The 15,937-nt window shown below is 45.5% G+C and overlaps 1 protein-coding gene across 1 annotated transcript in view; it reads right to left on the minus strand.

The window, feature by feature from the left end:
- Nucleotides 1–4,548: 4,548 nt before the first annotated feature.
- The window catches only part of FOXO1 (forkhead box O1), a 110,881-nt gene continuing 99,492 nt past the window's right edge, over nucleotides 4,549–15,937 (minus strand). The window contains exons 2-3 of the mRNA XM_053563219.1: nucleotides 6,655–8,006; nucleotides 4,549–6,177 (exon numbers count right to left, since the gene is read on the minus strand). Coding sequence (XP_053419194.1) covers nucleotides 6,669–8,006 — 1,338 coding nt within the window. The 3' untranslated portion in view covers nucleotides 4,549–6,177; nucleotides 6,655–6,668. The remainder of the gene's footprint in view (nucleotides 6,178–6,654; nucleotides 8,007–15,937) is intronic.

The raw sequence follows: 15,937 nt of genomic DNA on the forward strand, positions 1-15,937 counted from the left end.
GCAGACATGACCTCATCCCTTTCATCTCACATCAGACCTGTGTGACAGGTACAGAAGTTACCCTCAGATGCCCTATCTTTGGGGACTCACTGCCCAAGCAACAGAGCAGTTCACGCCTCTGCACACTCAGGTGTCCCCGACATCAGCCCAGGCTGAGTGGTGGGTATCTCTGGCTTATTCTGGAACCAAGAATTACAGTGCAAGTGGACCTCCCCTCTATTCCATTTCATCAGGAAGAAAAGCCTAGTTTAAAAGGGCCCTCTGCATGCCCCCCTTTTAATAACTGTCTCATCTAAGGTCAACTTGGGTAGCACTTTTAGTAATGTTATAAAATAACTCAGGTGATGTTGGTAGTAACTCCAGTAACTCCAGGAACCCAGCCTGGTCCCTAAGTTACCATCTGCAATGTTTAAATTATGTAGAAATTCTGAAAACTGCATGTCTGGGGGTTGGAGCTCACAGATGTTACAAGCAGGGAATGATCAGCAAGCCATCACAAAGTGGCCCTTTAAAGGATGTCATCTCTTCCTTTCCACCAGTGGCTTCCAAGCAAATAAGACTTTCACTTTGGGGAGATGTGAACATGATAACGGTCCTAAGGGAAAGAACTTCCTTCAGCCTTGGAGTCCATGGAAAATACTTGAGGGGTGGGTGGAAGTGTCCTCAGTGAAGCTGAGAAGAGTTGGCCTCAGTCTTCTTCCTGACCTCTTACAACTAACTAGTGGATGCCTCTGTATAGAGCTTCCACCTCTCACAGCCAAATTGCCAAAGCCAGACAGTGCACAAAAACCCCCTTCTCCCAATTGGCTTCAAAAATTAAAGCTCTCTAACTTTCCTAATGCCCAGTGACACCCTGCAGTTTTTTCCAAGGCCTGCAGCTCTGCTTCACATCTGGTTTCTGGCTGTATCACCCACCGCCTCCCAGGACTACCTGCCTATCTCCTGCCTCAATCCTGGCACACAACTGCCTCCCTTTACACTCTCCCCAAAATTTCATTTTTTCCCAACCAGCCCATAGTCCATGCATGTAAGTTATCAACAGAGCAATTTTTACACCCAAATAATAAATTACCACGAATATACCTTCCTTTTAGAGGCCACGGCCCAGCAGCAAGTTCACTGAGCACTAGCACAAGCTTTGGTACCAGGACCACTGTGCTTGTGATGCTATCGACTTCCAAGACTGCCACCCAGCATGGCACATCTCCTGAACCGCCCTCCACCTTCCTGACCTAACCACGCCAACAGTGTAAGTTTAACTAGTGCCATCATTGTTACAGGTCACCCCATACACAGAGAAACAATAGCCAAGGCAAAGTCCTCCGATGTGTCTGGCTCACAGGTCAAGAAACAATCCTAGGTACACATCTGGATTCTTCTGTCACCTCTGGTCACAGCAGGGGCCTAGACACTGTCCAGCAAAGTCAGTCTCTCCCCCAAAGGGATGAGTCCATGAGCTCTTCCCTAGTCATGTAAACCTTGGGTCACTGGTCTCAAGCAATGACATCAGAGGCACGATTTTGCGTATTTGCACAGAAGGCTGCGAAATGCCAGCTGGCAGTGTGAACGAAGCATTTTTCTGCATTTGGACTAGATCAGCAGTTTTCAAATGGATGGACACATGAGCCAGGGTCTGGGAGGAGATGCTTTTATTGGTTCTACCTGCTGGCCTTCTGACTACCACCCATTTTTTAAAAAGGCTTCCACCTGGGGCAGTGCCTGTGGCTGTCGATAGGGCACCAGCCCAATATACCGAGGGTGGTAGGTTTGAACCCGGCCCCAGCCAATCTGCAACAAAAAAATCACCAGGCGTTGTGGCAGGCGCCTGTAGTCCCAGCTACTCGGGAGGCTGAGGCAAGAGAATCGCGTAAGCCCAGGAGTTGGAGATTGCTGTGAGCTGCGTAACCCCACGGCACTCCACGGAGGACAATTAAAAAAAAAAAGCTTCCACCACTGAAAAGGGTGTAGAAATAACACTACAACTGGGAAAGCTCAAGTGACCCTTCTGGTGTGTAAACCAATAACCATTAGAATAACCTACTTCTTTGATACTCCAATTCATTCATTCATTTGCCTGGTCAGAAGTAAGAAGAGACTGGACTTCATACCGATTTACAAATGCATTTTACCCATGTTAATCTAATCTCAGCTCATTCCGCAGCATTTTCTGAAAAACCATGCAAACATATAAATTTCTGATCTGAAACCACTTAAAGGAGGGCTGGGCCTCTCCCCTCAGCAAAGTGGGCAGTCGTGGCTGGAGCACATTTGGTCTCAGAAAGCCGCACCGTCCAGCATCTGCTCTGTGACCTGGCAGTCAGAACCTAACTGGTCCTCAGGTGTTTTTACCTTCAGCACAGTCTGTTCTAACGTGAGATTTAACATGCCTAGGCATTTTCTGGCCCAGATGTACTTTCAGACTTTCCAGAGATGAAGCTATGACCAGGGATTGTGCCTGTTCTTTATCTCAAGGGGCTATGGTTTGGTCCCAGACTGTTCCCCTTTCCTCCCAAGGAAATACCAGCTCTGAATAAACCGTGACACTGTGGCTGCAAACATTGAAACTCAAGTACTTGACAGCAGCACATTAAAAGAATTCCTAATAAAGAGCTTATTCTACACAAGTAGAAAAGACAGACTCCAGACCATTTAAACATAATTTATGTACTTTTATGGCTTTATACAATTATAGCAAAGATTGTTCTTGTGTGTGTAAGTACATCAGCATCATCAGGCACTTCTCAGAGTCTCAGAACAGGAACACGGGACCTGCGCTGCTACTAAACTCAGGTAGTGTGAGGCGGGATGGCACAACTAAGTCCTGATGGGATCTCCGTGGCCATCCCGCCAGGCTGTGCCCTGCCTCAAGGAGGGGCCAATGGTAATGCCAAGCTATTTGGTTTGTATAAACCACACTGCATTTTTTGCTGGAAGATTACTCCCAAACTAAAACCACTCATTTAAACTTCCGATTTAAAATCAGGTATAAAGAAAGAACTCCTAAGGGGTGGATGTAAGAATATGAAGTTCGGGGCCGAAGAGGTGTTTACTGGCAGTATATATCCAGCAGTTAAAACAGTCCAAATTGTGTATCTTTGGAGAACTGTTTCCATTCTAAGTGTCTTTATCTTCTTGAGATACTCCATTAATTCACTGCTTACACCAAGATACGACATGTGCACGTTAATTTAGACTTTGTCAGTTTGTCAAGCAGAACTTTCCAAGTAATGCATCTATTACCTAGATAGATTCCATACATCTGTATTACGGAAACAATACATCTTTATATTTAAAATATCTGAATAGCTCTATAATACAATATGCTTTTAATAACAGTACAAACCAAAGGGAATAAATCAAACAAGGCTGCATAGGTGATAATCATTTGCACATTTCACAAAGCAATCATGTACAGTAACTGATATACTCTACTCCAGAAAGTCAGTATTCTTACAGAAAAGAACTACCAGAGGCCAAATAATGTTTGCTTTCCAGACAGACAAGATGCCTTTCTTTGGACTTCAGTGTACCAGGAGAGGCAGGATTCATGTTAAGATTTCAAAACAAAGAAAAATTGTGGGGGAGGGGGTTTACAGAGACTCAGGAGGAAAACACACCACTCTATGAAGTGTCGAGATTTTAATGGTGATTTCAGCCGCAGCTGCTTCTTTAATGAACGCATGTGGGGCTCTGAAGCTCTTGTGTAACAGTGCGGTAACCATACAAAAGAGAAGTCCACAGGAACGGAACCAAGAACATGAGTACTCTGGCACGAAAAGTTCCATTCCACACACAGGAGGTGCTGCTTCCAGGGATTAAAGTCTCAAAACCCAGCCATATCTCGAAGTGCCTGACAATGAAGATAGTGGGCACTGGCTGTACAACAATTTTTTTTTTTTTTTTTGAGAGTCTCACTATGTTGCCCTCAGTAGAGTGCTGTGGCATCACAGCTCACAGCAACCTCAAACTCTTGGGCTTAAGCAATTCTCTTGCCTCAGCATGCCAAATAGCTGGGACTATAGGTACTCGCCACAACGCCCAGCTATTTTGTTGTTGTTTAGTTGGCCGGGGCCAGGTTCGAACCCGCCACCCTCGGTGTATGTATCTGGCGCCGTAACCACTATGCTATGGGCACTGAGGCTGTACAACAAATTTTTTATTTTTATAGTCACACTTGGAAGCTTATAATAGTGCTGGCCTCCTATAGGAAGTCTGTCAGGAACACTCACAGGGAAAACCAAGCCAATGGAAATGCAATTAGCACACAAGACAAAACAAGTATGATTTGGGCTGTGTACACAGAAATCAGACCCTGCTCAAGAAGGCAAGAGGAACACTGGTGTGTACCTGTTCCCTTTACTGTGATGACTTTGGGCTTTCCACATGACTTAAAAATACCGACAGACTGAGTAGGACCCAAAGCTAATTAACTTGGTCTGTCAGTTACAGGTAATTGGAAATTATTAAAATATGATTGGAATTTTATTTTAGGTTTCTAAAAGGCTGAAGAAATTTTCAAATTCTTAACTTAAGCCAAGTCTTTCAAAATCAATTCAAATGCACAACTTACAGCTGGCTTGCTGGTTTTCAAATTAATTGCCCCAATTTTTAAACAAGCTTTATTCCATGCGGGAGCCATCTGTACTTATAAACACAAAGCATTCTACACATCGCTCAAGTCCCATTTTTCAATTCCCTCCTTCAACTTCAAACTTCCCCAGTGTACTGAGTAACCTGCAGGCACAGGGATGAAGGGGGCTGACAGCATTCCTCAGGGCACAGCCTCCCCCGGACCAAGTAAGGGCACATAATTGTGAGGGGAAAGTTTTGCTGAAACTAAACTCAAACAACAGAGGTGGATGAAGAACCACAGTCTGACAAAGAAGCATCTAGAATGATGCTTAAGCATCGCTTCCTTTCTGACTACAAACATTATGAGGCCTCCCGGGAGTAACCGCAGCGACGCAGCACACAGGCACCCATCAGAAGGCCTGACGCTGTGTGATGTGCACAGTTGGCAGAAGCAGATGAAATTTCTTTAAAATACACACATGAAAACATATTAAGTTCTCCTAAATACGAAAACACAAAGTGTCCATAACTATACATCTGGCCAAATAGGGCCCAAAATGTTGAATATCCAAGTACTCATTACAATGATTTAAGATTAATCAGAAACATCACCAAGTAGCATCCCAAAGTGTACAAACCAGTTAAGCATGTATAAAATTAGTACTAATCCAGTTAGAAATACAAAATGAAAATTATGAATGTTGCCCCAAATACCTGTGATTCCACAAATTTACAAGCAGACTATGTAACAAAGTAGACTCTAGTTTTTAGGAAAAAAACATTACAGTTCAGTATCTATTCCAAAAATGATCTCAAGTCCCAACAATAACATCAAAAATCATTTATCTGGAAATTAGAAGCATTTAAATGTTTGTACAAATTTGCAAATAACAAAATGAACAAAAAAAAAATATATAGAAAAGACCTGTACAAGGCTGGCATTTAATTTCTTTTTTGTTTCTTCCAAAAGTTTGACAAGTCCATTAATTCAGCAGATTGATAATAGGCTACTTGGTTCTCATGTGAATTCTGTGGCAATGTGAACAGGCCCAGAGCTGTTCGGTGCAGAACAGAGATCTCAGTTCCTTGTGATCCGTCAGCTCAGCAGAACACAGGTAGTACAAACAAAAGTTTAAGTTATCAAGACATGAGACCATCACAGTATTACAAAGAGGAGTATAAACTGTCTTGGACCAAATGGATATTAAAAAAAAAAAGAAAGAAAACAAAAACACACACACATACAGTTCTGTATCTACTGCTTATATATACAAAACTCAAAAGCACACCAGGATCCGAAAGTCTTTTCTGCATTTATATGGTGTAGTGAGTTTGGCACTTCATTGTAATGAAATTTCCAATGGCACAGTCCTTATCTACAGCAGCACATAACCTGCAAACCTCGGGCAAACATCCTGTTCAGGAAAAACGTCTTTGCTGCCAAGTCTGACGAAAGGAAAAAGAGGAAGGTTTTTTGTTGTTGTTTTGTTGTTGTTTTTAAATCAAGAAAACTAAAGGGGTCGATGAAGGACATCTTAAGGACATCTTTGGACTGCTTCTCTCAGTTCCTGTCGGCAGACAATCTGAAGGACTTTTAAGTGGAGCCTGGGAAGGAAAAAAAAAAAAAAACACATACAACACATACACACAATGAAAACACAGCTAAATTAAAATCAATTCAACTTACATTCAGTGACAGACATACTAGGGGCAAAAAGCTAGAGCTTTCTCAGAGAGCTCTAAAATTGTTTACGGGGGACAATTCCACTTGACAAAAAACCCTTCAGCATTTGATTTGTATCAAATATATTCATTTATTGAAGAGCTACTAAAAAGGTGCAGCCATCTAACTGTCAAAAAGAAATCTTTAAAGCAGTTAAAGGAAACTTCCTATGTTTAAGCTCAAAAGAAAAATTGATAAGCTGCAAAAAGCACAGAGAATGAGTGATAAAAGGTGCATCTCTGAAAGGGGCAGTCAGCTGACATCAAAGTCCTAACCATGGAAGATTCCTGGCAACTTACTGTGCTCCTCTCTTTTAAGCTCTATTTTTCAAAAGGTTTTTTGATTTGGGGTGAACTTACCTGCTCACTAACTCTTAGCCTGACACCCAGCTATGTGTTGTCGTCTTGACGCTGTGTGGGAAGCTTTGGTTGGGCAACACATTGTCAAAGTTAAAATCCAACGTGTCTCCATCCATGAGGTCATTACGGATGATGGATTCCATGTCACAGTCCAAGCGCTCAATGAACATGCCGTCCAAGTCACTCGGGAGCTTCTCCTGATGGAGAATGCCCATCCTGCCATAGCCATTGCAGCTGCTCACGGAGGAATAGCCCCCCAGGGCATTCATCTGCATGGGGTGGGGCAGAGGCACTTGTAAAGATGTCTTCACTGGGGTCAGACGGTTCATACCAGAGGTGTGAGGCATGGTGTTCACTGCATGGGGCAGAGCACGCCCATTAACCGCAGATGTTTGCTGAGCATGTCCAGGATGGGTATGGGAGCTGGAAGTCAACATTTTGTTATGAGATGCCTGACTGCCGTAGGTTGACATGACCGAACTGGGGCCCATCATCACATTCTGGCCCAGAACCCGGCTGCTGGTTTGGGCTACCCCAGCATCAACTGATGCCATAATGTCATTGTGGGGAGGAGAGTCAGAAGTAAGCAACTCTTTTAACAGCCCTGGTGCACAGTTATACTGACTTATACCTCCGTAACTGGATTTGTTGTCCTGAAGTGTTTGCATAGGCATCTGGGGCAAAGGGCTCATGCTGGATTGGCCATATGTATATTTTTGGTAGTTAGGGCTGGGTGAATTCAGACTGGTGTTTGGCGGTGCAAATGAGTAGCACGGTGTCTGCTGCATTATAGTGCCAGGTGAAGACTGGGTGGAAACAGTTAACGATGTTGGTGATGAGAGAAGGTTGAGATTATCCAAAAGGTTTTCCATGTTCTCCGGATTGCTTATCTCAGACAGACTGGGCAGAGTAGAGGCCATCTTTGAGGCAGAGGGTGGGTACACCATAGAATGCACGTCCCCATCTCCAAGATCATCCTGTTCAGTCATGATGGGGGAAAGTCGCCCGCTAATGGTACTAGCATTTGAGCTAGTTCGAGGGCGAAACGTACTCCAGTTATCAAAGTCATCGTTGCTGTGAGAACCAGGGCTTGCCGGCCACTTGGAAAACTGAGATCCAGGGCTGTCCCCGCCACCCTCCTGGCCAGACTGGAGGGATGCTTTTTTCTTGGCAGCCCGACTTCGGCTCTTGGCAAATTTGCTGTTGTTGTCCATAGATGCAGCTCTCCTCCTGGGGGATTTCCCACTCTTGCCGCCCTCTGGATTGAGCATCCACCAAGAACTTTTTCCAGTTCCTTCATTCTGCACGCGAATGAACTTGCTGTGTAGAGACAGATTATGACGAATGGAATTCTGTAAAGCAAAACATCATGTTAGAAGTACAATACTTCTCCACTTGGAAAACTTACTACTCTACATGTATTACAAGAAAGACACAAAATTTCAGGAGTTTACAGTGCAGACTGAAATCTGGACAGTCTTAATGACTCCGAACCCATTATAAAAGATCTCAAACAACACAAGATAAAATGGTTTCTTAAAAAGAGTAGCTGTGTCTTAACGTAATAAGGGGACAAAATTAAATAAGCATTACTATATATAAACACGTTATTTTATATAGCAGTAGTATTTTACAGGGAAATCGCAATAACTGGTTTTAAAAATCACTGAGATTTTGCTTAGCTACTCCATGCAGACAGTTCTCATACCAAAGTGATGTCAAAAACCCTTTCCGTTCTACTGTCCCTGAAACTAATGCCCAATTGCTGCAGATTGAACATGCCATTTGTATAAAGTGAGACGTTTTCTTCTACAGGGCCCATATGATTATAGAAAAGAAAAAGATGAAGCAGGATATATTTATTCCCAGTCAAGAATTAAAAGCCCCCAAATTAGTTAAGACCTAGGTTTCACTGACAACTTTAAAGCCCAGTAAGCAAACATAAGTGAATAAGGAAAACAAGTCATTGGTTTTCTATCTGAGAAAGCTGGCCCCCCAAACTTAAATTCAAGTACTACCTCCCTACACCCCACCACTGACAGCCAGGAGTATGAAGAATATGCACCAAAAAGCTCTGGGTATCGCATCAGAGGATTATGCTCTGCCCAAAAAGGCAGCTTGGGAGTGGGAAGGGACGGAAGAAACACACAAGCTCTTCAGAGCAGGGCCCTGCTGGGCAGTCCTTCATCCCAGCACAGTACAGGACACATACTTACTAAACTACTTTGTTCATTCAGAAGCCTACTCCTCAGGTGCCCAGCCCCAAGTCCAGGAGTGGGATTCTGGGTGTCCTAGTCCCTGGGGCAGCCCCCAGCCATGGTCCCACTTCCCTGGACTCCTCTGCCAGCTGGGTGAAGGCTCCACCGACTGAGCACCCTGCATCCCCCTCTCCTCCACCACAAAAAGGCTCTGGCTGGATTTGTGGTCACCCAGGGACACAGACACAGTGCCCACATCCTCATGCCATTGACATGGGATACACAGCCCTGAGTGCCAACCCCTGCCTGGAGCAGAACCTCTGCACAGCAGGATATAGCCTGGCTCTAACACTGTCCAGAGCTCAAGTCTCTCCTCATAAAAAGGAGGGAGAAACCAAAATGGGGGTGAGGGGGTGAGGTGGTGGGGGGAGGTCCCATTCTCTAAAGGAGACATAAAAGAGTGAGGCCCAATAGTCAGGGACTGAGAAATCCACATTTGAAAACGTCCTTCGACCCTTTCTACTACATTCTGCCCAAGGCACACAGCAAGTGTTCTGCTGGACACTGGGCAGGTGTGTGACTGCGTGGCAGTGACCGTGTTCTGGTCCCAAGGCTCACCCTCTGTCCCACCCCATCTGTGATCTACCTCCAGCTCAACACAAGCTGTAAGGAAGGGCTTAAAGGCTTTGACTCCAAACAAAAATCCCTAAAAGACCTTGAGGCTCACATCCCCCCACCGCCTTTTCATTCATTAAGATTCCCAAAATCCCACAGGAAGGCCCTAACATGCTCAACCGAGCTGGGCCTCGTCTGCTGTGCCACCAACCCCAATGCCAAGCTCCCCACCCCTCCCTGCAAGCACCAGGCCTGCCCCTGAAGACACAGCCCAGCACTCTGACCCTGCAACGTTCTCTACACGCTGCAAGTCCAGGCATGTGCACAATATTCCATCATGACAGTTTTGTTCCTTGAACACAATAGACACACAGATAAGCACTGATGAAATAAATCTCTGGAGGAAGCCTGACTCCTGCCCCTGTCACATTTAGTTAATGTTAAAAGGGGAAGAGAAAAGGGGGAAGAAAGATCTTCCCAGATAGTAGTTTCCTGGATGTCTGCACAGTCTGGGGAGGGAGCGGTGCAGTTCTACAACACCCATGATGACTCTATCAGGTCGCTGGCAAATACAGTTGGGGAACATTCCTTACAAGACTGCAGAAGACATAATAATGAAATCTATTCTTTTGTTTGTTTAATTTTTTGAGACAGAGTCTCACTTTGTCATCCTGGGTAGAGCGTGATCCCTTTGTCTCAGTCTCCCAAGTACCTGAGACTGTAGGCACCCACCACGATGCCCTGCTAATTTTTTCTATCTTTAGTAGAGATAGGGTCTCAGCCTTGCTCACACTGATCTCAAACTCCTGAGCTCAAGCAATCCACCCACCTAGGCCTCCCCGAGTGTTAAGATTTCAGGCATGAGCCACCGCACCGGCAATAATGAAATCTTTAAAAAGTTCAAGAAGCATTCACTAACTTGGGTGCAACATAACACTCATTCACTACTTGGACCTAAGAAAAGCCACAGTAATCATTTGCTTATCAAAACAGCATATTACATATTTTTCTAAGAGGACATTTCAGGTCACTCTTTGAGTAACAGAGCTGTCTCCTAATTTTGCCAACAATTAAAAAAAAAATTTCCGAACAGGAAAAGGTTTTCTGTGCAGGGCTTGTTACATAAATTCCTGTTTTTCACATAGCCAGTAGGACATTAAAGAAGCTATGATCTCTAAGGGGTGGGGTTTGAAGAGGTAAATCTTGTAAAAATCTGTGTTACTGTTAATGATGTTGTGTCTGCACTCCTCTGCTGGACGCCGCAGAGGCCGGACGGCCCAGCAGCTCCCCAGTGGGGCCCTGCAGCAGAGCGGCACACCACTGGCAGGGCTCTGAGATCCGTTCTTGAACTCTCAGGGTGTGAGGACAAGGCTCCTGCACTGTCACTTAGCCAATTCCTGCATTTCTGAATGATGACATCAGAGAAAAAGACGATCTTCTCTCCACTAGCTGTATTTCTCCACAGTCCAGGCCTCCTGCTGCTGTGGAGCAAGCTCTGCAAACAAACTCAAAAGCCTCTGTGCACATCCCCTCTGCCATCTGCCTGGCCACCACAAACACGGCAGCGTGTTCTTGTGGAGACTGACCCAGTGAGCTCAGACTTGGGGGGCCGGGGTACCCCTACACAGTGTGCTTGCTTGTTCAGCCTGCTCCGCTGGCTGTTCGTAGGCATTCCATGCGCTCTCCAGACCAGATTCAGAGCTCCTTACAGAGCAAGGGAGCTAATTGTTTTTAATTTCTAATCTCACAGCCACTAAGCAATGGTCTACATGTAAGATTCATTCAACAAACGTTTGTTGACTGACATCCGATGACATTACAGGAAAGATATGATGCCTTGCATGCTACACCTTTTACCCATCGGTTCATATACCAATTTACACCCACTAACATTTATTGGAAACTAGTCTGTGCAAAGACACAAGGAGGAATTGACAGAGGCTGCCCTCCAAAATTTCTGATCTATCTGGGGAGAAGAGGTCCACATAAAGGGACCCTCAATAGGACAGAAACGACCCACACAGGACTGTCAAATGTCATCACCACCCCCCATTGCCTCTGTCTTAGAGCCAACTGTCCTCTCCAGAAGCATTTCTTAATAATCTCATCCACTAGAGCTTTAACGGGGGGCCCTAATTTACTGGCTACAGTTAATGATTCTGCTGTGTCAGGTCCCTTGAGCTGTGCCTAGCTCCCCACCACACTGCAAGCTGCTCCCCTGAGTGCAGTGAACACAGAGACCTTGTCACAAATCCTCACAGCACCATCACCAGGAGGTACCTGGGGAAGTATCTGCTGAACAATTAACACTTCCTACCCTTATGGGACTGTTGTGCAGATTAAATGAGGTAACACGTGTAAAATGGTTACCTCAATCATTAGCTGCAGAACCTACCACGCTAACTGCATCTATGAAACAGCACGCCTGTGTTTTATAGACTTTTCTACGTCGTAAATATTAATCTCATTTCTACATAATTACACCTTGCACTGTTCCCACAAACATGAAGATTTACATGTAAAAATGACCAGCTTGGGGGACTTACAGAATTTTCTCTACACACTAGATTTTGCCTCAGAACAAAAGTCAAATACTAAGACTGGTCTGTCACCTGCTGGCCAGTGTCAACGGAATCCTGCAGCTGAGCTGTGTGTGTGGCATCACACGTGTGCTGGGGTGAGGAGTATCAGGGCTCTGGCATGGCCAGCGTGGAGAAGCAGTGGTGGGTCAGAGCAGGGCTACTTCAGCAGGCCATAGACTGGCATTCCTTGGCCACAGAGCACCCCTGTTCTACCACTTTCCTGCTCTACTTTGTGGCTGGAAGAAGTCAGGCACTGAGGATGGAGCTGAGAGACCCCTGGGGGAACGGGGAGGGCCATCTGACAGGTTCCCTCCCCTGGATGCTCAGAGTCCCACTGTCTAAAGCAATCTTCAGACAGCCATTGAAGTGTAGGAGGAAATCTTTACGACTTCCATTTACTTTAAATTTTGTACCTCATTCTTTGAAAATTCAAATTTGTGAATGTTATATAATGTACATAATAATTTAACTTGTATAAATGAATACATGCTATATCAAAAAGGGTAGATAGTGATTTAAAAAAAAAAAAAATTTAGAGGTGGCGCCTGTGGCTCAGTTGGTAAGGCGCCGGCCCCATACACCGAGGGTGGCGGGTTCAAGCCCAGCCCCGGCTGAACTGCAACCAAAAAATAGCCGGGCGTTGTGGCGGGCGCCTGTAGTCCCAGCTTCGGGAGGCTGAGGCAGGAGAATCGCTGACGCCCAAGAGCTAGAGGTTGCTGTGAGTCCTGTGACATCATGGCACTCTACTGAAGGTGGTAAAGTGAGACTGTCTCTACCAAAAAAAAAAAAAATTTTTTTTTAGAAACCATTGGTCTATTACAGCATATTCCCAGGACCCTAGAGGCCCCAAGAAAGATGCCTGAGAAAGCAGAACAAGCCTTAAGTCCAGTCTAGAAAATTCTACTCCTGGTCCTGTCCTCTGCCTACAGCTCCCTGCCTGAGAGCCAGGCCCGGCCTCCTTCCTGCCACTCACCCCAATCCCGCCTTCCGAAGTGGGCTGCCAGCTCAGGTGCATCTAGCCCTTAGCCTGTGCCACCAGCTGTGAGCAGGGTCTTTGCATCACTGTGGCGTCCACTTTTCCTTTTGCTTGCTACTTCTGAGATTACCTTGGTTTTTGTGTTTAACCAAATACAATACAAAACCGGCAACTTAAGCAGAATATGTGCTGCTCATGAAACCCTGGCCTTTGTACTATGTATGTTTTATAGTTCATTGTTGTCAATACATCTCATTCCATCCTTGAAACAGCCCTCTAAAATAAACATTATGGCATCATTTTAGAAATGGGGAAACTGAGACTTAGAAAACAACGTGTCCAGTTAGAACTCAAAGCAAAGCTGTGTGACTCTAGCTGCAATACGGCTGGCTGGAAATCCCTCCTACCCCTCCCCGTGGCCTGTGCACTGTTAAGAACAATCAAAAGACACTTCAGACTGAGGTCACACGTGTATACCTTGAAGGAGCAGAGACAATTCTGTTTACTAGTTTACAAAATTCATTTTCTGGCTCAGCACCTGTAGCAAGTGGTTATGGCGCTGGCCACATGCACCGAGGCTGGTGGGTTCAAACCCAGCCCGGGCCAGCTAAAAACAACGACAACTGCAACAAAAAAACAGTCAAGCATTGTGGTGGGCACCTGTAGTCCCAGCTACTTGGGAGGCTGAGACAAGAGAATCACTTGAGCCCAAGAGTTTGAGGTTGCTGTGAGCTGATGACGCCATGGCCCTCTTGAGGACGACATAGTGGGAAGGGAGGGGAGGGGCGGAGGGAGGGAGGGAGGAAGGAAGGAAGATTTTTGTTTTCTACCTTAAGGGTGTTATGATAATCTACATGCTATGATTTGCTCTTATTCCAGTGGGTTCCTCTTTGCAGCAGAAAACCACAGCAGCTGAGGTATGACCTTCAGATGAGAGCACCACCAGGGAAAGCCTGTGGAAAGAAGCCGGGAGGAGGGAAAACAGAAACGTCCCCAGAGAACCCCCACTGCCATGAGTGCGGGTATTGAGCCAAAGCCACCACGCCCAACGAAGACCTTCACGCTAAGAAACTTGGAACACAGGACTAAAGGAACTCGTTCCACGAATTCTAGAAATTCCTTCAAAATGCTAGATAAACTAGATTTTCCAAAGCACGTCGTACCTAGATTTTGTGAACTTTCTCAACACGGGTGCCATCTGTGCAGACTCCCATGTGGCCTTATCCCCTCCTCCCCCTCTCTCACACCACCTTTTCCTGCACATCCACAAGTGAAAACAAACTAATGAGAAACTAGAAAAATCTTTATTCAACACAGAGCTCCCAACAGAGTTGCTACTAAAACAACAACTTTTAAAAATAATGTGTTTTGCCCACAAACACAAGGAAAACGTGACCTTTTGCCAGCTGTTCTTTGTACAAGAGATGTCAATAGGCACATGTTATCAAGAGACAACACGTAAATCAACTTGAAGAGGTGTCGTAACACAAGGTTGGCTAAGAATAGCTCATCTGTGTGTGCAATGACACTGGGGTCTTTCCATGAGCTGATTTTACTTCCCAGAGGTCAACATCCCAAACTCTCCACACCACCTGCCCCGCCCGGGGCACTGAGGGCTCAGCACTCCACGCCCACTCCAGGGCTGTGGACAGAGACCCAGAGCCTCCTGTAACCATAAAGGATTGCAAAGGTCATCTGGTTTAAAACCTTTGCTTTATGTTAGGGAAAACAGAATTCAGAGAGATTTAAAATGCAGATGTAGCTGACAGGTGTCCATTTACAAAAAGTGGAACTACATGGGGCTTTAATCCTAGAATAAATGTAAAACCCTGTACCAAGAAAATGCACTGTTCCACCCCCTGCCCTGACCAGACCCAATCCTTGGCTACAGAGTCTCAAACCACTATACATATGCTTTTAAGCTCTATGCAACTTTACCTCTGATGTAAATCATTCGAACGGAAGGAAAATAAAGCAGCCTCCAAATCAAAGAACGTAACGTGGAGATTATGCCCCATGTAAAGCTATACCCAAAAGACAAATGCACCAACTCAAAGGTGACCCAAGAAGCCGCAAGGATCTGGGAGGAGCCTAGGGAGGCAGGACCTGAGGAGACGGCTCTGGAGGTAGAATTACTGCTAGGCCAGTCCCACTAGCCGCGGTTTCTCCATCTGCCAGCCAGGCATGAGCATCAGAGGGCTGTGAGAGACTGAATGGTATAAGAAACAGGCAGAGTGCTTAGTGTGTCACCTGCCACAGGTGGAGGCAACGAACACCGGCCATTTTGCTATCGGAAGTAAAAGGAACTATAAGCAGGAATGTGGGAGGCAGAAGGAATGGGTACAGCTTGATTCGAAGTCGTCCATCCCCAGCCCACCGTTTTAATAGACACTGTGTTCTTCAGGCTTTCTCCCTGCCTGCACAACCGAGCTGCAATTCTTTATTTACATTTTATGTCCTTTAAAGGCTATTAGATTTAAAAATTTGAGCCTTTAACTAGTATATTCTGTCAGGTTTTTGGTGACCTGTGTCAGAGCATGCGGGCACCCATGCACTTGCTAACACTGAGGGGACGCAGCAGTGGCTGAGCGTGGACTGTATGTCGCCATGAGCCTGCTCTTTCTCACCTCTCTGCAACATCAGTAACCCAACAACACTAGAACACTAGAAGGACCTCCAAGAGGTGAGAGGTTCAAGAACACACTGCAGAAGGAATGCTGAGACACCAGCAAGTGGGACCGTGGCACCCGAGAAACCAGGAAGGCAGGCGGAGCCCCCAACAGCCCGCAAGGCCGGAGCGGGAAGCTCTGCAGCGGAGAATTGCGTTTTGCCTGATCTTGAGTAGCTGAAAGTCTGAATACTTTAGAGTAATGTTTCAGCCAATAACCTCCTACCATGAGACTTAAGGAAAA

Source organism: Nycticebus coucang, chromosome 15 (genome assembly GCF_027406575.1).
Source record: "Nycticebus coucang isolate mNycCou1 chromosome 15, mNycCou1.pri, whole genome shotgun sequence".
In the NCBI taxonomy this organism is placed as follows: Eukaryota; Metazoa; Chordata; class Mammalia; order Primates; family Lorisidae; genus Nycticebus; species Nycticebus coucang.